At 34.1% G+C, this 19,369-nt stretch overlaps 2 protein-coding genes across 2 annotated transcripts in view; one reads left to right on the top strand and one right to left on the bottom strand.

Moving 5' to 3' along the window:
• The window catches only part of LOC21395369, a 12,414-nt gene extending 427 nt beyond the window's left edge, over positions 1-11,987 (top strand). Inside the window, exons 3-17 of the mRNA XM_024166964.1 lie at positions 596-704; positions 932-994; positions 1,868-1,968; positions 3,385-3,451; positions 3,566-3,637; positions 4,051-4,212; positions 5,343-5,416; positions 5,495-5,586; positions 5,944-6,051; positions 8,335-8,432; positions 8,550-8,687; positions 9,031-9,078; positions 9,460-9,574; positions 10,618-10,718; positions 11,728-11,987. Of these exons, the coding sequence (XP_024022732.1) occupies positions 596-704; positions 932-994; positions 1,868-1,968; positions 3,385-3,451; positions 3,566-3,637; positions 4,051-4,212; positions 5,343-5,416; positions 5,495-5,586; positions 5,944-6,051; positions 8,335-8,432; positions 8,550-8,687; positions 9,031-9,078; positions 9,460-9,574; positions 10,618-10,718; positions 11,728-11,811 (1,432 nt within the window). The 3' untranslated portion in view covers positions 11,812-11,987. The remainder of the gene's footprint in view (positions 1-595; positions 705-931; positions 995-1,867; positions 1,969-3,384; positions 3,452-3,565; positions 3,638-4,050; positions 4,213-5,342; positions 5,417-5,494; positions 5,587-5,943; positions 6,052-8,334; positions 8,433-8,549; positions 8,688-9,030; positions 9,079-9,459; positions 9,575-10,617; positions 10,719-11,727) is intronic.
• A 2,963-nt stretch (positions 11,988-14,950) lies between these two features.
• Positions 14,951-17,234, bottom strand: LOC21395368 (basic leucine zipper 34). The gene is made up of 4 exons (XM_010100122.1): positions 16,600-17,234; positions 16,240-16,330; positions 15,799-15,925; positions 14,951-15,159 (listed from the first exon to the last, which is right to left on the bottom strand). Exons 1-4 carry the CDS (start codon positions 17,232-17,234, stop codon positions 14,951-14,953), a joined length of 1,062 nt encoding a protein of 353 aa, XP_010098424.1.
• Positions 17,235-19,369: the final 2,135 nt, after the last annotated feature.

Here is a 19,369-nt window from a genome sequence, read left to right as displayed (position 1 = left end):
TAACAAAATTTCTGTAAAGGCAATTTGTTCTTGTATGTTATCATTAGAAAATGCACTTTATTGTTGTATATTTGCTTTTTTTGTTGTGAAATCTAGAGAGTAATAAAGAAAATAAAAGTGGTTGGAGGCAAAGCCTTGCGGTGATTCTACACCTGATTCCACCACAAGGTGTAGATTGTAGATTTCGAATCCCGTCCCAAGTTCAAATAAATAAAATAAACTCCTATTACTATTAGGGACATTATTTTTTCTTTGAAAGATTAAGGGCCTATTTGGTTTGCAGGTTCGAACAGAAAATTTGAACTGAAATTTTAATTTTTGCGTGAGAAAACATTATAGCAAGAGAGTTGAGAGTTTGAACTGTAATTCAAACCTACAAAGCAAGCAAACGGGCTATAACTCTTACACAACATAAACTCCGATTAGCGTCACTATTTTTCTTTAAAACATTAATTTCTTACAACATATACCCACGTGTGTTTTTTTCCTTTTATTTTTTGTTTATGATAAATGTTTATATTTATGTATTTTTGGTATTTTGGAAATCTAAGGCTTAAATCATGTTGTGCCTTTATTTCGCGTATCTTGCTTGCAGTGCTTTGCAAACCAAAGCAGATGTGCCTGGTCTAGAAAACACGTTGGTTGCTTGTTTGGAAAGGATATTCCAGACAAAATATGGTGCCTACCTAATCCCACAATACATGGTATGCTCGTTTGCATATATTTCAAGTGAATTGGCTGTTTGAAAGAAATGTGATGTGCTTGTGTCTTTCATTTTTCAACTGTTTATATTTGTATCAATAAAGGTTTTTGTTTGTCAATAAAGGTTTTTGTTTGTCAATAAAGATTTCATTTTGTCAATAAAGATTTTTGTTTATTATAAAAAAAGTGTGTATATTTGCGTGAACACGTATCTCCTTTTCTCTTTCAGCCTTTTGTACAAGTTGGTCTTAAGGCGGATTCTCAAATAGTCAGATGTCTAGCTTGTAAAACGGTATGTATACGCATTGTACGCATTTGCTGTTATTTTCTACACATGCCGCTTGTACTAGAACCAACAGTTTCGGATATTTTGTTCAAAGCTATGCTGTTTACATTTTGTTGGAATTATTCTGAGTTTTATTTTTCAGAAACAAACTTTGGCCTTAACTCTTGAAAAATTGATGTGTTACTCTATATGTCTTTTGACAGGACAGTGATCTTCTGTAAGTTCTAAGAGTTTGTTTTTTTATCATATGAGGGTCTGCCTTTTGATCTTTTCTAGCATTCAATTATGCTTTATTCTTTGAATGATCCATTGATACAAAATTATGAGATACATCTTATCTATCCTTCATTTCTAGCACAAGAAAGGACTAGACAGTAGATGTTAGCCTATGTTTGCACCTTTATAGAATCTAGATGCTGCTTGATGGTGTGATTCGTCGTCTCATTGGTGGAAAAAGCAGTTAATCCACTTCAGGGGCACATTTAACTGGATTCTTCTATCATGAGTTGCTCTGATGATCATAATTAACCTGTAGAGGTGAAGTCATGCTTTGTCAAGTTCACTTGGTATGCTCATAAATCATAATGACCTGGAAGCAAACAAAAAGAAATTGGACGGATGGATTTACTTTTAATTTACCTGTTCATTTTTGGGTTTTGTTGCGTTGCCTTGATTTTTGCTTCATTTTGGTTTGCTTTTGCAATTGATGCACACATGTTCTTGTTGCTGTTGGTTTTGGAGTACTGCATATAACCTGTCTTTTTGAGTTTTTTCATTTTTGATGTCTATTGAAGAATCAACAGTATCTTAAGTACCTAAAATGTGAGTGGAGAGAATTTTTCCAACGGTTTCACTTGACTTTATGCCAACTCTCTGCAGGTTACATACCTTCTGGAACATTTGAATGAAGAAACTTCTGCTGTACAGCTTATAAGTGACTATGATGTATACCCACTTTTGCTTGATTGCCTCGTAAATGGGTAAAGGGTTGATTTTCTATTTATCTTCTTGTTCCAAAAACTTTTATTATCCAATATTGATTTGGATAATTTAAAATTTCTTTAGTTTCTTTCGGGAAAAATATATTTTAATTGCAAAGAAATTGACATATAAACAGCCGAATCTAATTGTATTGCCAGTTGTCACGCTACTATAAAATTAACTTCAACTTATGTGTTGACTAACGGGCCTTAGCCCCACGGCCCCCACCTTCACCGGGTTCTCCCCCTCAAAGCTGCCACAAACAACTTTAGATATCACTGAGTTGATTTAGTATTGCTTTTTTGGGTCTTTAAATCTTAGGAAGAAGCAAGAGACATTTGGGCCTTTAAATCTTAGGAAGAAGCAAGAGACATGGATCGGGTATTGCTAAGGCAAAATTCAGATCTCATGCCTCGATACACGGGTCAGAGTTGAGCATGAGATCAGTACCGTTTGTAGAATGCAGCTGCTGTTAAATATTAGGGTAATGTAACAGTAAACTTAAAATTGGTTGTTTTAGAGCTAAATTTGAACTCTTGGAGGTTAAGTAAGTGGCGGTCTGGCTATGTGCTCAATAGATGGGTGCAATCGTAGAATGGCTCTGTCCATTGAGTTCTGAGTTATTTTCGAAGTATCTTATGTTCATACTCCAACTGCGTGTTCATTGTCTTTTTGCATATTTGGTTTGAAGTCGTTTGTCCTTTGGTACTGGACATGAGACCTTATTTATGGAGCGGGAGGGATCTATGGTCTTGTTTTCTTATTTTTCCATTCTCTTCTTTTACCCACACTTTATACTCTAACTGCATAGTTGTTTCCCCACATTCTTTTTTCCAGTTTAGCTGGAAAATTAAAGTGTTCTTGTTCCCAATGCTGCCTGACTGATTTCAGCCAGCCATGGTGGATAGTATAAATTGTTGTTCGATTTTGCCAATGATTTATTTTAGGTGAAAACAATTAATCCAAGTTGTTAGAAGTAAATAAAGCTATTGTTTCATACAAGTATATGCGTGTGTATGTGTAAAATTCATGATATCAAACCAACCCTTTGCCTAAGATATAGAGGCTACGCATTTATTTCATTTTGTACTAGAACCACTCAGTTGTATTGGCTTTTACATTTTACACCCATTTTTCATGTGGCCTAGGATAAAAACCTGGTTTACACAAATTATAATGAGAATATCCTAACACTTGATTGACTTTGTATATCAGATGATGCACAACACATGATCTTCATTCTGGCTGAACTAATAACGCCTCATAATGCACCTTCTTTATTAAATTTACTATCAAACATTTTCGATCCTTTGACTAGTAGTAACACATACCTTGCTCACTCTAACCATGTTGCTTTTATCGAAATGTACTTTTTTGTTAAAATTTTATTGAAGGAATTATCTTATTTGTTGCAGCAATGAGCAAGTGGCTACTGCATCAATGGATGCAATTAAAAAGTTAGCTGGTTTTCCCCAAGGAATGGTACGAGGCATAGCTTATAGGTTTCTTCTCGATTTGAATCCTGAATGTATAATATAAAAATCCTGACCTTTTCGATTCATTGCTCAAGAATCTCACGATTATTTAATTGTTCAGGAAATTATCTTCCCAACTAACAGCAAAGAAGAAACACATCTTGGAGAATTATCAACCCGATGTTCCTCTTTGGTAAGGTGACTGATAATTCATGTACTAATCAATTAATCATATACACCTGAAGCATATAAAAATGCTTTTGGTTATATTTCCAAAAAGTTAGGCCTTTATTCATTGGTACAATTGTATAAAAGTTATATCTCAATTGATCTGTGCGTGCATTCTCCCAGTAGACAGCATTTAAAGCTACCTCAGACTGTTTCGTTATAGGAAAAACGTGTGCTGCAGCAACACAACTTTATGGTCTTTAGCAAATATTTTTGTACTGTAACACACTCCAGCGTCAGACAAACATCACTATTACTTGTTTATAACTGTTGTTATGTCTGTATAAACGTTAGTTAGCTATGATTACTAGATAGTATTCCACCTGTGACTTTATATTCTTCCAAACCGTTTCCTATCTTTGAACATATTCTTCTCAGGGACGGGTCCGAGTATTGGCTTTGATGGTGAAATTATTCTCTGTCTCAAGTTCTGTGGCATCAATAATCTACAAGTTGAATCTACTCAGACTTTTCGAGGAGGAAATCAACAATACAAATGATACCCTTGTAACGTTGAATGTTTTGGAGCTCCTATATGAGGTTGGCCTATGATTATCTAAAGCATTATTTAGTCTTACTTATTTTTCCTCTCTGCATTTACTATGCATTAATTTGAGAGTTTCTTAAGTTTCAACTAAAAGCATATCTTGTCTTTTGAATTTGTTCTCTCTAAATCTCAGGGTCGTAGAGGAACCTGATATTGAAGAACTTACATATACAATTAGAAAAGTTACGAAGGTAAAAGGAGTATAGGAGTGCCATCTAGAACTAAGTTCGGGCAGAACTTGAAAAACAACCCTAATGACTTAAATAGGTGCCCTAAAATAGTAAGCTTTTGATTAGCTTTACAGCCTATGGGATTACGTGTTGCAATTAGTCACATGAATAGCATGGATAGAGTGATACATCAATGAAAAGTGGCAAAAGACCAAGAAGTGTTCCTGATCTAATGGATTTTGATGTTTCGGGTGTTTGAAATAAGAGGAACTAATCGCTTTTTGAACATAGTAATCTTAGCTTCTCTTTGGGTGTTGTGGTTGGAAAGGAATAATCGTATCTTTGATGGAGTTGAGGGAGTTAGTGATGTCTGGGATTGCATAATTCAGTGCATGGCGTTGTGGACTTCACAAGATAAAGAATTCAGGGCTTTTTCATTCTCGGGTCTCCTAAGGGGATGGGACTTAATTTTATTATAGTTATGTTGTCCCTGTTGTAGTTTTTGTGGTTTTTGTTTGTGTAATTCTTTTGGTTTTGCCTGTTCTATTTGGTTTGAGGATCCCTTGTCCTCTGTTGTTCTTTTTTTATTATTAATAAAATTCTCGTTTCCTGTAAAAAAAAAAAAAAAAGGTGGCAAAAGAATTATTCTACCGATATTTTTTTCTTTATATAGTTGTCATCTTGTCTTCTCTTTGTTCAATGTATTAAGTTATTAACTTTCAGTTAGAATTGTCTCTTTGAAAATTTGGATTCTTGAGAAGCTAAATTACTTTTGTTCTTGTTCATACCTTGTAAATTTCCAGGAAAGTGTTATTTATTTTTCCTTTTGTTGATTCAATCTTATGTTTTTGTTTTTTTTCCTCTCACTAATCTAGTCATATTGCTTGCCTCTTTTCTCTGAATTACTACCTTACATGGTTTTTATGTTCGTTCTTTGTGCTGAACTTGTGAAGTTGTCAGAAATTCAGCATGGTAGAGAGTTTCTGTCAGGAAACAGCCTTTTGCAACTTCTTAGTTCTATAATCAGGTATAGTAACGATCACTTTCTATCAATTTGATTCTAACACATGCAAAAATTTTGCTTTTTTACTCTTTTATTTTACAGCAACAAAGCAATGGAGCCAATTTTAAGATCACGAGCAATGATGATCAGCGGAAGACTTTTGCACGACAGCTACATGTTTGTTGATGAATCAAGTAAGGCTTTCATTCAACCACTGAGTTCTTCATGCGTGGAAATCAGTACATGAGCTTAGATCAATTTTAATCTCAGGCTTTGCAAAGACATGATAACATAGTAGATATAGTTGTTTTTTAGCCAATTACATTGGAGCCACTATTTGCAGCTTGAATCTATTGGCTAGCATTTGAGGCTATATAACATTTTGGATTGTAGATACTGTGATCTAGAGAGATTTCCTGTATTGCTAATGTTGATCATGCAAGTGCTCCTTGATCTAGAGAGAGTTTTGTAGGTTTTGAAGATTATTTTGTTGTGTATTCTTGACGAAAACTGTACTTATGTAAAGTCTGCTGTTATCTTTCTTAATACAGGTACTAGAACAGTAATAGCAGCAATAGATAGAATACTTGATTCATCAGAAACTCGAGATATGGATGAATGTGAATCGGCTCTTGAGGCGCTTGGTCAAATAGGGTCTTGTAAGTATGCCATTCATTTTTCAAGTCTGGGTACCTGTTGCTGTAATATTTCCTTTGATAGGCCATTTATATGCACCCCCTTGAGAAATATTTGTACGTATCTCAAGTTATATGTCGTTTGTAAAATGGATTTAAAAGGATTTAAAAGGGTGGGCTCATAAAACAAGTGTCCTCTTTTTTTCTTTTTTTTTTTTTAAAAAAGGGTGATTTCTATGAGTGATTGGACTTGTGCCTTCTTTACCACTTTGTAATACATTCATTTCCATATGGGGAGCATGTGGCTCCATTAGAATGCATGATGTAGGACCGGGTAGAATTGAAGAATAGAGACAGGATTTAGAGGGAAAACGGTCAAGAAGGAGAAATAGAACCAAGATAGAAATGATGAATCACAAGGGAGATAGAATTAGAAGGAGAGCAAGAACTCAAAAAGGGAGAAAACCAATAATCTCAATATCATTATTCATCAAAAGCCTGAATAAGAATAACAATCACTAATGTATTAATATGCATCTAAAAGATAAAGTTAACTAATTTAAAAATGATCCTACAAGATAAACATAATCCTGATTTAAAATTAAAATAAAGATAAAATGTTTCCAAAAAGATAATTATATTATTTAAATTAAAAAATGCTAATCTAATTCGTCATCATGTGTTTCCATCACCTCTTCCTTTGTCCAGAGAAGAGTAGATTTGATACATGACATTTCCTTCACCTCGTTAGTTCACAGTTTGTTTAGTTGTTAATCTTACTAATATGAACTCCGCCAAGAAACTGACGAAACCCGAATCAAGAAAGTCTCCAAGATTGATCTAAAATCAGGCTTGAATGGAAATCTCGACCCGTTGCTTATATGAAAGCAAAAACCTTGGTATAGTGAAGACTCTACAATCAATGATGGAAGAATTGATTGATAAGTCAAGAATGAACGCCACGGAGAATCCGATAAGTTCAAGAAGTTCTTAAAGAACCAAAGAGAATGCTCAAACTTTTTACTAAAAAAAATACTGATATGTTATTAATGATATGAATCACGCCTATTAATAGGCTGAGGTCTCGTTCATTTCACTGATTTGAGTTTTCAGTTTTAGATTTCTACAGTTAAAAGTTTTCAAAAAATGTCACATCTAACTTTTTCTGCTATAGTTAAAAGCTCTTAGAAAATGTCACATCTCAGTTCGAATTGAAAACTCAAATCCGCAAAGCGAATGAAGCCTGAATCTACATAAATTCGAATTTTGGTGGCCAAACTCTATCCTAAAAGAAAGAAATTTATCCTTTTGGATAAACATGCCTTATTTGACTTCTAAACACACTCTGAATCTAAAGATAACTATTAAATTATTGATCTTGATCCTTAAGAATTGGTGAACAGTAACACACACGTGAACAGTTACACGCCCACTTCATGCTAATCCTTATCCGGAATTACTTTGATGACTTGGACCAATCTTGGCTCACCATCAGTAGTGACCACGCATGCTTCTCTTTTTTGGACCTCTTGGATTAATCCGTTAAGTGCCTCATTGAACCGTTTAGCCTGAGCTGTTGTGACTGGTCCTACCGGAACTTGAAGCGGATCTTGGTTCCATATGTTAGTCTTAACCGTGCTCTCATCACTTGCTAGGAGGGAATTAATATTCTTTTTCTTTCTTCTGTGTAATAGTGTTGTTGAAAATTGAAGGTTTTGGAATCGCTCTATGCTTCTTAGTTCTGAGTTTGCAGGATAGAATGAGACAGTGCATTCATTTTGTAGTTGATTGGGGAATTGGAATTTGGAAAAGACTTCAAAGCAGAGTTGACAAGTAGGTAGTACCCTTTTTATGAGTAAGCGAGGAGATTGTAGTTCTTCTAGGACTACGGAGAGGTATCCAGATTTTAAGACATAACATGTTGTATTCAGGAACTACTATTTATAGCATACTCTAGGGCTCCCCTTGCTAATGCACCTTTGCAAACCTTACATGATTGGCCATGAAGGTATTCTAATATGCTTTATTGGGTGGAGGCAGGAAGCATCCGATGCTATCCCGCTGACTTTAATGTTTACTTTGATTTCAGTCCCGTTCCAATCTCAACCAGGTCTTCCCATTTATAACTTTATTATCCACGTCCCATGTTGCTGCACCTAATGGAAAAAACCTTTGAATTTCAAGAACAATTGATAACACCTAATAGAAACTTGAGAAATTTTAGCGTCCTAGGTTTTTTTTTTTTTCCGTATGGACTTGTTGTTGCTATAACTCAAATTCGTTGGTGGCCTATTTTGTATGCGTTAGCAATTCAAGGAGCGCAATTGCTATTGTCAAGTTCACCACCTTCTGCAAGGCACATTATTAATGCTGCCTTTGATCGGCAAGGGCGTGGTAAACAACTTGTGAGTGCACGGAACCTTTGACCTGAAGTTCGTACCTCATGATCAGGATGGGAAAACATTTATTACATACTCTTAACTAATATCCCTCATAAATATGGTCTTTGCTGAAAAATACAGGCAGCTTTGCATGCCCTTGGCAACATCTCTGGAGAAACTCACCCTGAGAACAACATGATACTGGATAACCATTCTGAAGAAAACCTGAGGCGATTAATTTTTGAAACCGCCTCCAAGACTTCAAAGCTAACACCATCTGTGAGCAACTCTTCTTGTATCCATTTTGGTTTTGTTTTGTATTATTATTATTATTATTATTATTATTATTATTATTATTTTTGTTCTTGTACAAGTTAAGGTGGACGTATTTTACAACTCAGAAAAAATTAATAAATGTGTAAGATAAAACATTTGTTGCAATGAAACAAGCGTGTCTTGAACCACTGTTCTTTTTTTTCCCGCATTTCTTTTCTTTCTTAATTCTAGTTAGTAGAAATCTTAATGCAAAATCGTTCGACATTTACAAATTATTGTTTCTTGCCTTCTGAGAAAACCTTTGAAACATGTAAGACTTGTACTAATTTCTTTATGCAACTTGCAGGGCCTAATTCTGTCACTTCTTCAGCAAGCTTCAGAAATTCGTTTGGCGGTAAGGATTTTGAATATAGATTTATGATATCTCCTCATTGAAGTAGATATGAAATTTTAGAAAGGTGACATAAATTCATTAGGATTTCGAGTATAATGTACTTAGATGTCTAATGTCATGTTTTTATTTTTATTTTTATTATTTCTACCTCTTTACAACCTCCTCATTTTTTCTTAGAAAGATACATTAAGTGAACAAGATACATCTAGACGTTTCCGTGATAATCTTCATTTGTTGCATTGCATAAGGGGGAAAAAATGAATTTAGACGCGTTGAAATTTGCAATCTTATTACTATAATGTTACAACTTAAGTTAACTTCATTTTACATGCGCCACTGAAACCATGTAAAGAAACTAACGTGTGTAATCAATTTCTACAGGGTTATAGAATGATTACTGGGCTGGTGGCTCGCCCATGGTTCCTGATGGAGATATGCTCAAAACAAGAGATTATAAATATAGTGACTGATGCAAATACTGAAACCACAAAAATAGGTCTATCTTATAAGATTGTCATTTTATTAGTTCACTGTGGTGTGCTTCTGATTCATTGGCAGTTGATGATCATTTAAATAAGTCCTAGGAAAGCAACTACATCTTCAATATATATATGCATCCCGTAGACAATTTTCACTTTCAAATTTTTTTGGCCATGGACCTAGGCTATTTTCTTGTTATTCAAGTCATATTGTTTGATCTTTGCTAATTTATCCCACTCCTCATAGAACTAAACACACTATTAACCGGTGCCAATAGAAAATTCTTGTTTATGAGAGAGAGATGAAATTGACATTGTGGCTGTCAGGTTCTTGTTTTTGGGATTTAGACATTCAAGTATTTGCTATGGTTATTTAAAATAAAAAAATAAAAAATAAAAATAAAAATAAAAATAAAAATCATTAGGGTGATTGCATTTCAACAAAGCTTTTGTTTCATTTCTATTATCTACAAAGATCTTTTTAGTTTCAACCCGATCATAACATTAGGCCATGTTCAGGTTGGAGGGAAAAGTGTAGAAAGAATAAGGATGGGAGGATTAGTGGATGGATTTTTGGACTTATGGTTGTTGGGTGAGGGATTTTTTCTATTTCTGCTAAACGTTGGGTGAGGAGTTCAAAACTATCAATGAGATCCAAATTTGATCCCTGCAAATATGATCATTTGGGATCAGAGCTTTACTATATATTGGAAATTTGGGTTGACTCGGCTATTTAAGGCTCTGGAGCAGGCCTGTGGCTGTTAAATTGTCATACTTTTCTTGCGTCAGTTTGGAATTGTGTTCTACTAGTACAAGTAGGGTCTTTTTTTCTGTACTCCGGCACAAAATTGTGTTTGCTGTTTTTCTCTTGATTGGCACTTTGAATTTGAATTGCTTTCATTTTCTAATTTTGATTGGTTATGTTATTGAAACGAAAAGTGAAATCTATATAGCCGATCCCAATTAAGTTGGGATTAAGGCTTGTTGTTGTTGTTGTTGTTGTTATGTTATTGAAACGAAACGAATAACGAATTGGTTATGTTTAAATGGTTATATACAGGTATGGAAGCTAGATATAATTGTTGCAAGGCGATCCAAAAGGCTCTTATGTCCTCAAGTAAAGTTACCAGTGATGCTTCTCTTGCTGCTATAGCTGAAAAGGTTAGTTTTAAACTATAACTTCTTCAATTTTTTTCCTTTTTATTTTTATTTTTATTTTCTGGAGAGGCTGCCACAAGAGGTTAAAGAGGAGGGGCTCGAAGGATGTCCTGAGGCTTTGTTTGGTAGGAGGAAGAGAAAATAGGAAGAATGCTGATTGGTATAAAAGGAAGGCAAGAAAACAAGTCACTTTCTTTGCATGGAGAAACAAAAAGATTTTATTTGTACAATTACCGTTTTATTCTTGGTTGGTTTCCGTTGGGGCTTGAGAAAATAATTTCGTGTCATGTCCTAAATAAGTGGATATTCTCCATCCAGTAATCCCTTCAAATTGTGAAGGATCAAAAGATTTTGAATCCCTCACCCAAATCATTTCCTCTAATTCTTCCAAGAAGCCATGGATTCTAAAATCCTTTTATTGATCCTCACTCCTAATCTATATTCCACTTTTTTCTCCTTCCAAACAAGCTCTAACTATTCAAGGCTCATAATAAAGCGACTCATCGTAAAATCAAAAGTGGCTGGATAAAAACGAATATCCATTGAAATGCTTCTAATACGTGGGCCATATTAGTGTTTTCCAACTTTGTTGTATTTGTGTGCATTATGCATGGAATTGTTGGCTTGTTTGAGCCAAAGTTCTGCGGATATTTTGGAGGAAAAAAGAACGGATTGGAAAGGTAAAACGGAAAATGAATAGGTAAGAAGTCCTTTTTGGTCTTTGGAGTGAGTTAATCAGGACTTCTTGTTGCCCCTTTTCTTTCCGTGGAATGAACAGCTAAAAATGTGAGAATTAAGAGGACGTTTGGTTTATATATTTAGAATCATAATTCAGAATTATTCTCGTTTTACGTGTATTTTTTATGAGATAACTATGAATCATGATTCAGAATCAGTGACGAATATAGGAAACAAACGTCACTTAAGCGTGTCTAAATTCTGAAATGTATTTTATCTGTTTTTTATTAGCTCTTATTCTAATATTGACATCTGGGTTGACCTTGTTATGCAGGTACACAAAGCAGTGAAAATGGGTCCATATCTTGCTAGAAAGCTTGAAGCTCAACCTGTAGTGATGACCGCTGAGAGATTTTGAAGTTATTGTACTGATTTGTCTTCGACATTGTATGGTGTACGTAAGCTCATGAAATCTCACAGTTTGATATAAAAGCTACTTTGGAATTCTAAGGGTAGTTTGGACATTTTATGTCCCAAACAATGACTTTAGGGCACCTATAAGGTATTTTCTAAAAAAGAGCATGTTTTGACATAGAGGGTACTGAATTGATTTTATCTCTTGTTTTTATAAACATTCTAAGAATACTTTTTTTTTTCTTATTATGTTTAAAGAGAAGCTGGGATGATCTGAGAAGATCTCGTCGGATCAGATTGGGTATCCAAACAGTTGGGATACGTCCTCTGCGTGATATAAAGATCAATCCTATTCATTAGTATTATACTATCGTACATATGGTTAACTTCAATTTTAGGAATTCTATGACATAGAACAGAGAAAAATGCTTGGGGCATAGGTGGTATTTGGCACTATGATCAATAGTGAGATAGACCCCATATAAAGATCTGACATGGGGGGCCCCACTTTCCAATTTCTATTGGTAGCATTGATTATAGAACAAAAACACACTTATTCGTGCCATGATTTTGAATCATGATTCTGAGGTTCCGTTTATTTCATCGATTCGAGTTTAGAATTTAAGTTTTATTACAGTAAAAAATTTTAAAAAATAGTCACACTTAATTTTTTTGTTACAGTAAAAAATTTTCACATAAAATAATATCTAAATTCAAATTAAAAACTCGAATCAGTAACGTTCACTAAAAAATTCCTTTTACAATGCTTAATTGTAAGATTTTTATGAAATCCGATTGAATTTGCATTTTTTTTCCATCATAACATGATTTTGATATGATTTGATATTTATAAACCGCAAGGTTATAATATCGGTACACAATCCCTATTGTGAAGTGCCCTAGCTAAGCTAACTTGAAAGAGTTGGGTTTTGTGCCTGAAAAGCATGCATCAATTGTTTCGTGGTAATAATTAGTTTATTAATATTGACTGCAGGAGGTAGTTGAGGGCACTTGAGAGCAGTAACTCCGTGGTTGGTACTTGGTTATTATAGTTGTAGAGATGAAATGGGAGGTTCGGGCTGACGGTTTGAATGAAAATTTAGGACGGATCCCGACTCGACTCGTTATTTTTATCGGGTCAGGCTGTTTGAATGAAAATTTAGGACGGATCCCGACTCGACTCGTTATTTTTATCGGGCTAGGCTGGCCTTATCCTAAAAGGAAGAGAGTTGGCCAAGCCCGACCCTAATGCCCACGAGTTTAAAATTGGACGGGTAGGTCAAACTTCATAAGGTATTTTAAGAAAAATTAAAAAAAAAAAGTGTTTGGGCTCAAAACCTCGGCCCAGTCCGAATATTTTAGCAGGCCACGTCGAGCCAGAATCAAACTAATAGTGTCGGGTTTCAGGCTCACTCTTTTGACATGGTATAAGTTATTTAAGAGATGTTTTGGGATACCAACCAAAACAGGATAAAGAGTTTCAACTCCCAAGAAGAACATGCTCAAGCCCTTAGAAGCGTAGAAATTTCAGTTGTTTATTTTGAAGTTCCTTTGGCCAAAACAGGCTTTACCACACTCGAGCCAAGCTACAAAGTCAGAGGATTTGGATCTGTAATTCCCTCTTCTAAGTTTTATTATTTTTCTTGCACTTTTTTTTTTTTTTTTTTGCTCAATTAATTTTCGGACAAATTATAAAAGTATCTTGAAGATTTGTCACTTGTGTCAATTTATTTTCTGATGCTTTAAATTCCCTTAAACTCGATAATTGTGGCAACATTAGTCCTTTTTTTTTTCCGTCCAAAAAATAATTTTAACATGTAGTTGGGCATGAGAATTTTACTTTAAACAATAACAGATTGAATGTGAGAAGTGCACAGAAGTAAAAGATGATGATAACGAACCTCCTAGTCTAAGCCTCAAAATTTTTTGGGTTCTATATTTCTTATTCACAGTAGGCACATCAACAATATCTCTAGTCGTCTATTATATACTTCTTGTAAATAAATATATGTTTAAACATAGTCATTTGGTGGCTAATGACTATCGTAATATGCCATAGAATTCTACTATTTTTATCCCGGGAGAAAGAGGGAATTAGGCCAATATTTGAGATGAATTAAAATTAATAGGCTAATAGTTTACATAAGTTAATAAATAGGTCAAATTACTGTTTTCGTCCATAACTTGTCTGGTTATGAACCATAACTTGACAAGTTATTCACGGTTTTTGTCCATAACTTGTCTGGCTATGAACCATAACTTATCTGGTTATGAATCATAACTTGACAAGTTATGGCCTATTAATTTCTATAACTAAAAATTGGCCTATATATTTTCTTAAGCTTTTCATATTGGTCTATTTTTTACTATTTCTCTTTTATAATTTCCTAAGTTGTGTGTTTGCGCCAACAAAATATAGTAATTCCAATAATAAAAATAATAATTGTTGACAATTTAAGATGAATTCAGAAAAAATATGAACGAAAATTAGTTATTGTACAAAAATGGGATATATATATATATATAGAGGGACCAAATTATCAATATTCGTCCCTATTCGTATTCTTTTGGCTAAATACAACAGCTATGCATTAGTACTTCATAATATTAAAATGAATTCTGCATTAATTTCCAACATTTTTACATTTTCCAGAAAAGAATTTAAAGAGAGAAAAAAAAAAAAAAAGACAGAATGATGAAGAACAAAATGCAGGATCAGATGTTACCACTCCCCTACCCCACCCCTTCCAACTAAACAAATCCCAAAAATCTCAATGACAATAATTAAAAAAAAAAAAAAAAACAAGACAATAATTAAAAAAAAAAAAAGATACCCCAACCCAAAAAAAAATTGTTTTGAAAAATAAAAATAAAAAATTTGACCACCTATCTAAAAAACTCCACGTGTCTTGTTTCCACCCTCCCAAATAAAAAAATAAATATATATGTACCTCATTCATTTCACTGATTTTACACAAACAAACATTACCACATTACAATCGGGAAACACATCACAGGTTATAGCATGCATTATATTATATGTGCACCTTCATGTAGCTTTCTCTCTCTTATTCCCACAACTCTTTGTTTCTCTCTCTCTTTCTCTCTCTCTCTATATATATATATATATATATATTGTTGTGTCATGAATGTATAGAAATCTGCTCCTTGCCCGTACAAGTAGTGGCCAAGGCAATATCTGAGTTTTGCTGATCAGTGGACGGCGGTGGTGGGTGTGAGTTTTGGTTAATTCCCTCCTGCTGCTGCTGCTGCATATTCTTCTTCTTTAGGTTTTGTTGGTGGTACACTTGCCTTAGTCTCTCTATTTCCTTCTTTAGTGCCTCTTGGTGAGCTAAAAATTATATATATAATTAATTTATAACTATAAACATATATATTAATTATAGAGTTAATTATAAGACCTGATATATGTTAAGAGCTTTTTGGGTTTGAATATATATCAACAGTTTTTTCTTATTGTGTTTCATTTGTATTGTATATCCGTTGGAGGGAAATCAGCCATTAAATTTTATTTTTTAAAGAATAATATATTCTCTTAATACTATTTTCTTTCTCTCTCTCTCTGTTTTATTTATTTATTTATTTAAATGAACGTGGACAACTAAACAGAGCATTACAGAATACAAAGTTACACATATCAAATATCGGGGGAAATTAAAAAAATAAAGAAAAAAAAAACAAATGAAATATATTAACAGGATCTAGTACTTCATAGAAATGAGACTTTGTTGAAACCTTGAAGGAAAAAGATCGATGATCCACGAATTGACTTTTCTAATATATATTATATTTAATGCTATATATGGAATTTGAAGTCTAAATATAATAACCGCCACTTGTTTTCTTATTTCCCAAGCAAATTGTTTTAAGTCATATACTCAATTGAAAATTTAATAATTGTTTACAGGAATATGTGTACGTGTATATAATATTGATATACATATATATATATATATATATATATACGTACCGTCTTTGAAAATCTTATCTTGAGCCAAAGCAGCAATCCGTTGCTTAAGTGCGCTATTGTCAACATTAAGAATCAACCTCTGGTGGTCCAAAAATGCTACTCTTGGCGATAATGCCGATACCTCAGACTTCATCATCAATACATTAACGTCCAACATACAACAACCAAAACCAAATTAATAAAATTAAGTAATTTATTATGTTATCCCTACTAATTGAGAAATTAATTAATTAATAATTAAACAAGGATTTACTTCATGTGGAAGACTTTGACTTTAATGATTTATACACACAAATCATAAAACTATGATTAAGAACTACTGAACAATATATATGTATGTTTAATTACAATCCGCAATTACGGTATTTTCTCTTATAAAAATGTGAATTTTCGTACAAATTTCCTGTTTAAACTTACGAATCAAACGGGCTAATTGTGTACCTGCAATGCTGTTACGCTATGTTCAAGCTCTGAGATGTATTGTAGCTTTCTCACTCTTGACCTTTGCGCGGATTGCCGATTAGCCAAGATTCTAATTAAAAACGAAATAAATAAATAAATAAATAAGCAAAAGAGATTTTGACTTGACACGAAAATTACTGATAATAAGCACTTACGTAAACTTCATTTGCAATCTAATTTTACGTAACAGATATCCAAAACAATTGTGAATTATCAATTAACAACTACGGAATCAAACATTTCTTACAACGTGGGTTATCCATGCAAATCTTTAGCATGACGCAATAATTATGAATCTTAATAAACTACGTGATAATTAAATTGCTCGTTCAAATTTACCTTTTTACCCTCTTCGGGTCGATGATAGAATCGGTTGACAAGGGCTGTGGCGGCGGCGGCGCGTGTGGATCACCTTCGCAAGGGCTCTCAACCTCTCCCGGTTCGGTCTTGGGCTGCTGATCATGAGGCTGATGTAACGCCATTGTTGGCTTGATCCCGTCGTTGTTGCTGTTCTGGTCGGACGGCGTTGACGGGTTGGACGACGACACCGCAGGCGGCGCCCCCTCCCCCGCCACAGCCCCCGCGGCAGCGGACAACGACATGTCGTCGGAGAACATCGACATGATCAGTTGCTCGTCGTCCAGCCTTTCAAATCCATGCATAATATTATTATTATTATTATTGTTATGATGGCGGCGGCCTTCCTGCTCCTGATCCTGATCCTCCATGATGACCACTGGCGATTCAAGGAACGCTATCGAATCGCTCACCGACCTCCGGTGGGCCCCGCGCCTCGCAGACGCGAAGTCTAGAAACTCGTCAACCCAACACGGTTGTTGATGTTGATGATGATGATGTTGTTGTTGTTGTTGTTGGGCGGTAGTAGTAATAAAGGTGTCCATTCTTTGGTGAGGAAGAAAAGCGTTAGACCAATTCTGAGTCATGTTTGGTATTTTAGGAGGTAATTCTGCCATTAATTTTCCTATACGACACACACAAAAAAAAGGAAAAAAAAAAAAAGAAAAAAAAAAGGCAAATATATGTATACCACTAGGTAGGAAGAAATGAGATTTTTGAGATGACCAACAACAAGAAGAACAACAACAAACTAACCAACCAAAACGAATAACCGAAATCTTAGAGATCTTGAAGTCCTAAAAAACACTAAGAAGAAGGAGGGTTTAGATATAAAAAGAATGAGAGCCAATGCATTCTCATAATTATCATCATAAAAACACAAACTTTTTTTTTTTTTTTTTTTTTTGCTCTCTTTCTATTGGATTTGACGAAATAATAATGTGTATGTGGGCTTTTTTTTTTTTTTTTTTTTTTTAATAAGGACCATAGAGGGTGGTGGGTCACATGGGGGGGTGAGGATTAGGGACAGCTAGCAACAGCTGGGAAGGGGAAGAAATTAGGGTGGGACTCAACGGTTTCACTGGAAAGTCTCCTTGCCTATGTTTTTTGTTTAATAACTAGAGGAATCATCCACCACGTGCCGATGTGACCCCTCTTCCTTGGCATCCCCATCTATATATATATATATATGTGTGTGTGTGTGTGTATGCATCTTATATATAATAATTATACAACATGTCTTTATTCTCGTATGTATATATATATATATGTATATATAAAATAAAGCCTATATATATTATACACTTATCTAGCACATGTCTAAGATTAATATCCTCTGATCTTGTTATGTATGACTTGTCACACGTACCTTCATTTGTAAGTTCTGTTTTTGCAATTCCTTAAAAGGACAATAAAATGTACACATTCATAATAAACATCATGATGTACTAATTTTGGTTTGGAAACGAACTAAAGTTTTTTTTTAGTAAGAAAATTGGTTACTTGTCAATATAGAAGTACCAGCTTATTGTCGTTGCAAGATTTAATTGGATAGTAGCCGCATATTTACATTGAATACTGAAGAAGTCCATATATAGTTTGGATCCTTAATTACAGTGCCTTAAAAATGGAAATATATACTAAACCATATATATTAGCTAGGTTTGCATCCGTAATTACATTTCCTTAAAAATGGAAAAATATACTAAACCATATATATTAGCTAGGTTCTTGTCGGAGCCCTCGGCTAAAAAGGAGGAAAACCAAGTAAGCTTTTGTGCACATCCTTAATGTAGAGGGCAATAATAATTAGTACTCATTATTATAATTTTTTAATTTGGAGTGGGAGATTTGAACTTTTAGATTTCAATGTTTGGAAGGGGGATTTGTGCCATGATTCGAATCATAGTTCGTTGCTCGCTACAATATTTTCTCTCAAAAAAATACACGTAAAACGAAAATAGTTTTGAATCCATAAACAATGTAATTATTATTATTATTACGATCTTAATATTAGAAGTGAAATGTCGAATATAATTATCACCAAGTTAAGCCTATAAACTACGAGTTAATAAGATCACAAGTCAATTTAATTTGCTTTTGGTATATATGAGTGTGCTTTAGAGGTCGCTATAACATTTATTCATCATTAGGCATTGTTGTTTTATCTGTAAGATGTTAATAAAACGGTTGTAATTATTGATGTAGATGTAACTATTGAAAACTCGTCCATATAGATATATAATTATGGAATAGCTAGACAAAGGATGATTACAAATATGGGTTAGTGGTGGTAAGAGTTGGAAGATGTAGGATTAAGGAGGATGAGCTGTGAAAGGGAGGAAGGTTGCGAGAATCATGTCCTTATCCCCCCATGTGAAGTGTTAGTAAGAGCCCACCTTTTGTTTGCTTTGTCCCCAAATCCGCCTCACATGGGAGGGTGTTTGTCCCTTTTTTGCCCTTTCTTCTCTATCTCTTCCAACCATTTTCTTGGTATCTTCTCATCATCTATTATATATATATATATATATATATAATGGAAAAAATACTTGGGAAACACTAATAATTATTAGTTAAAAAGTTAAACTGCATGTTAATTAAGGTTGAGTTCCCCCTAAAGTTTGTCCAACATCATGAATTTGAAACTAACCATCTGATCATTTTTGAGAAGCTAATAATTTTGCTTTAGATATATAAACTTTTCTCAGAATCATGGTTCAGAATCGCTGTAAATAAACATTGATTCTGAACC

Source organism: Morus notabilis, unplaced genomic scaffold (genome assembly GCF_000414095.1).
Source record: "Morus notabilis unplaced genomic scaffold, ASM41409v2 Scaffold692, whole genome shotgun sequence".
Classification (NCBI taxonomy): Eukaryota; Viridiplantae; Streptophyta; class Magnoliopsida; order Rosales; family Moraceae; genus Morus; species Morus notabilis.
The sequence above is the reverse complement of the archived record's forward strand: the minus strand, read 5'-3'. Positions and strand labels throughout refer to the sequence as shown.

Excerpts from the sequence above, each read along its gene's own strand:
- LOC21395368 (XM_010100122.1), bottom strand. The coding sequence starts at position 17,234 with ATGGCAGAATTACCTCCTAAAATACCAAACATGACTCAGAATTGGTCT. Across the intron at positions 16,331-16,599 it reads GACCCGAAGAGGGTAAAAAG|AATCTTGGCTAATCGGCAAT; the intron begins GTAAATTTGAAC and ends GTTTTTAATTAG. Across the intron at positions 15,926-16,239 it reads ATAGCGTAACAGCATTGCAG|TCTGAGGTATCGGCATTATC; the intron begins GTACACAATTAG and ends TTGATGATGAAG.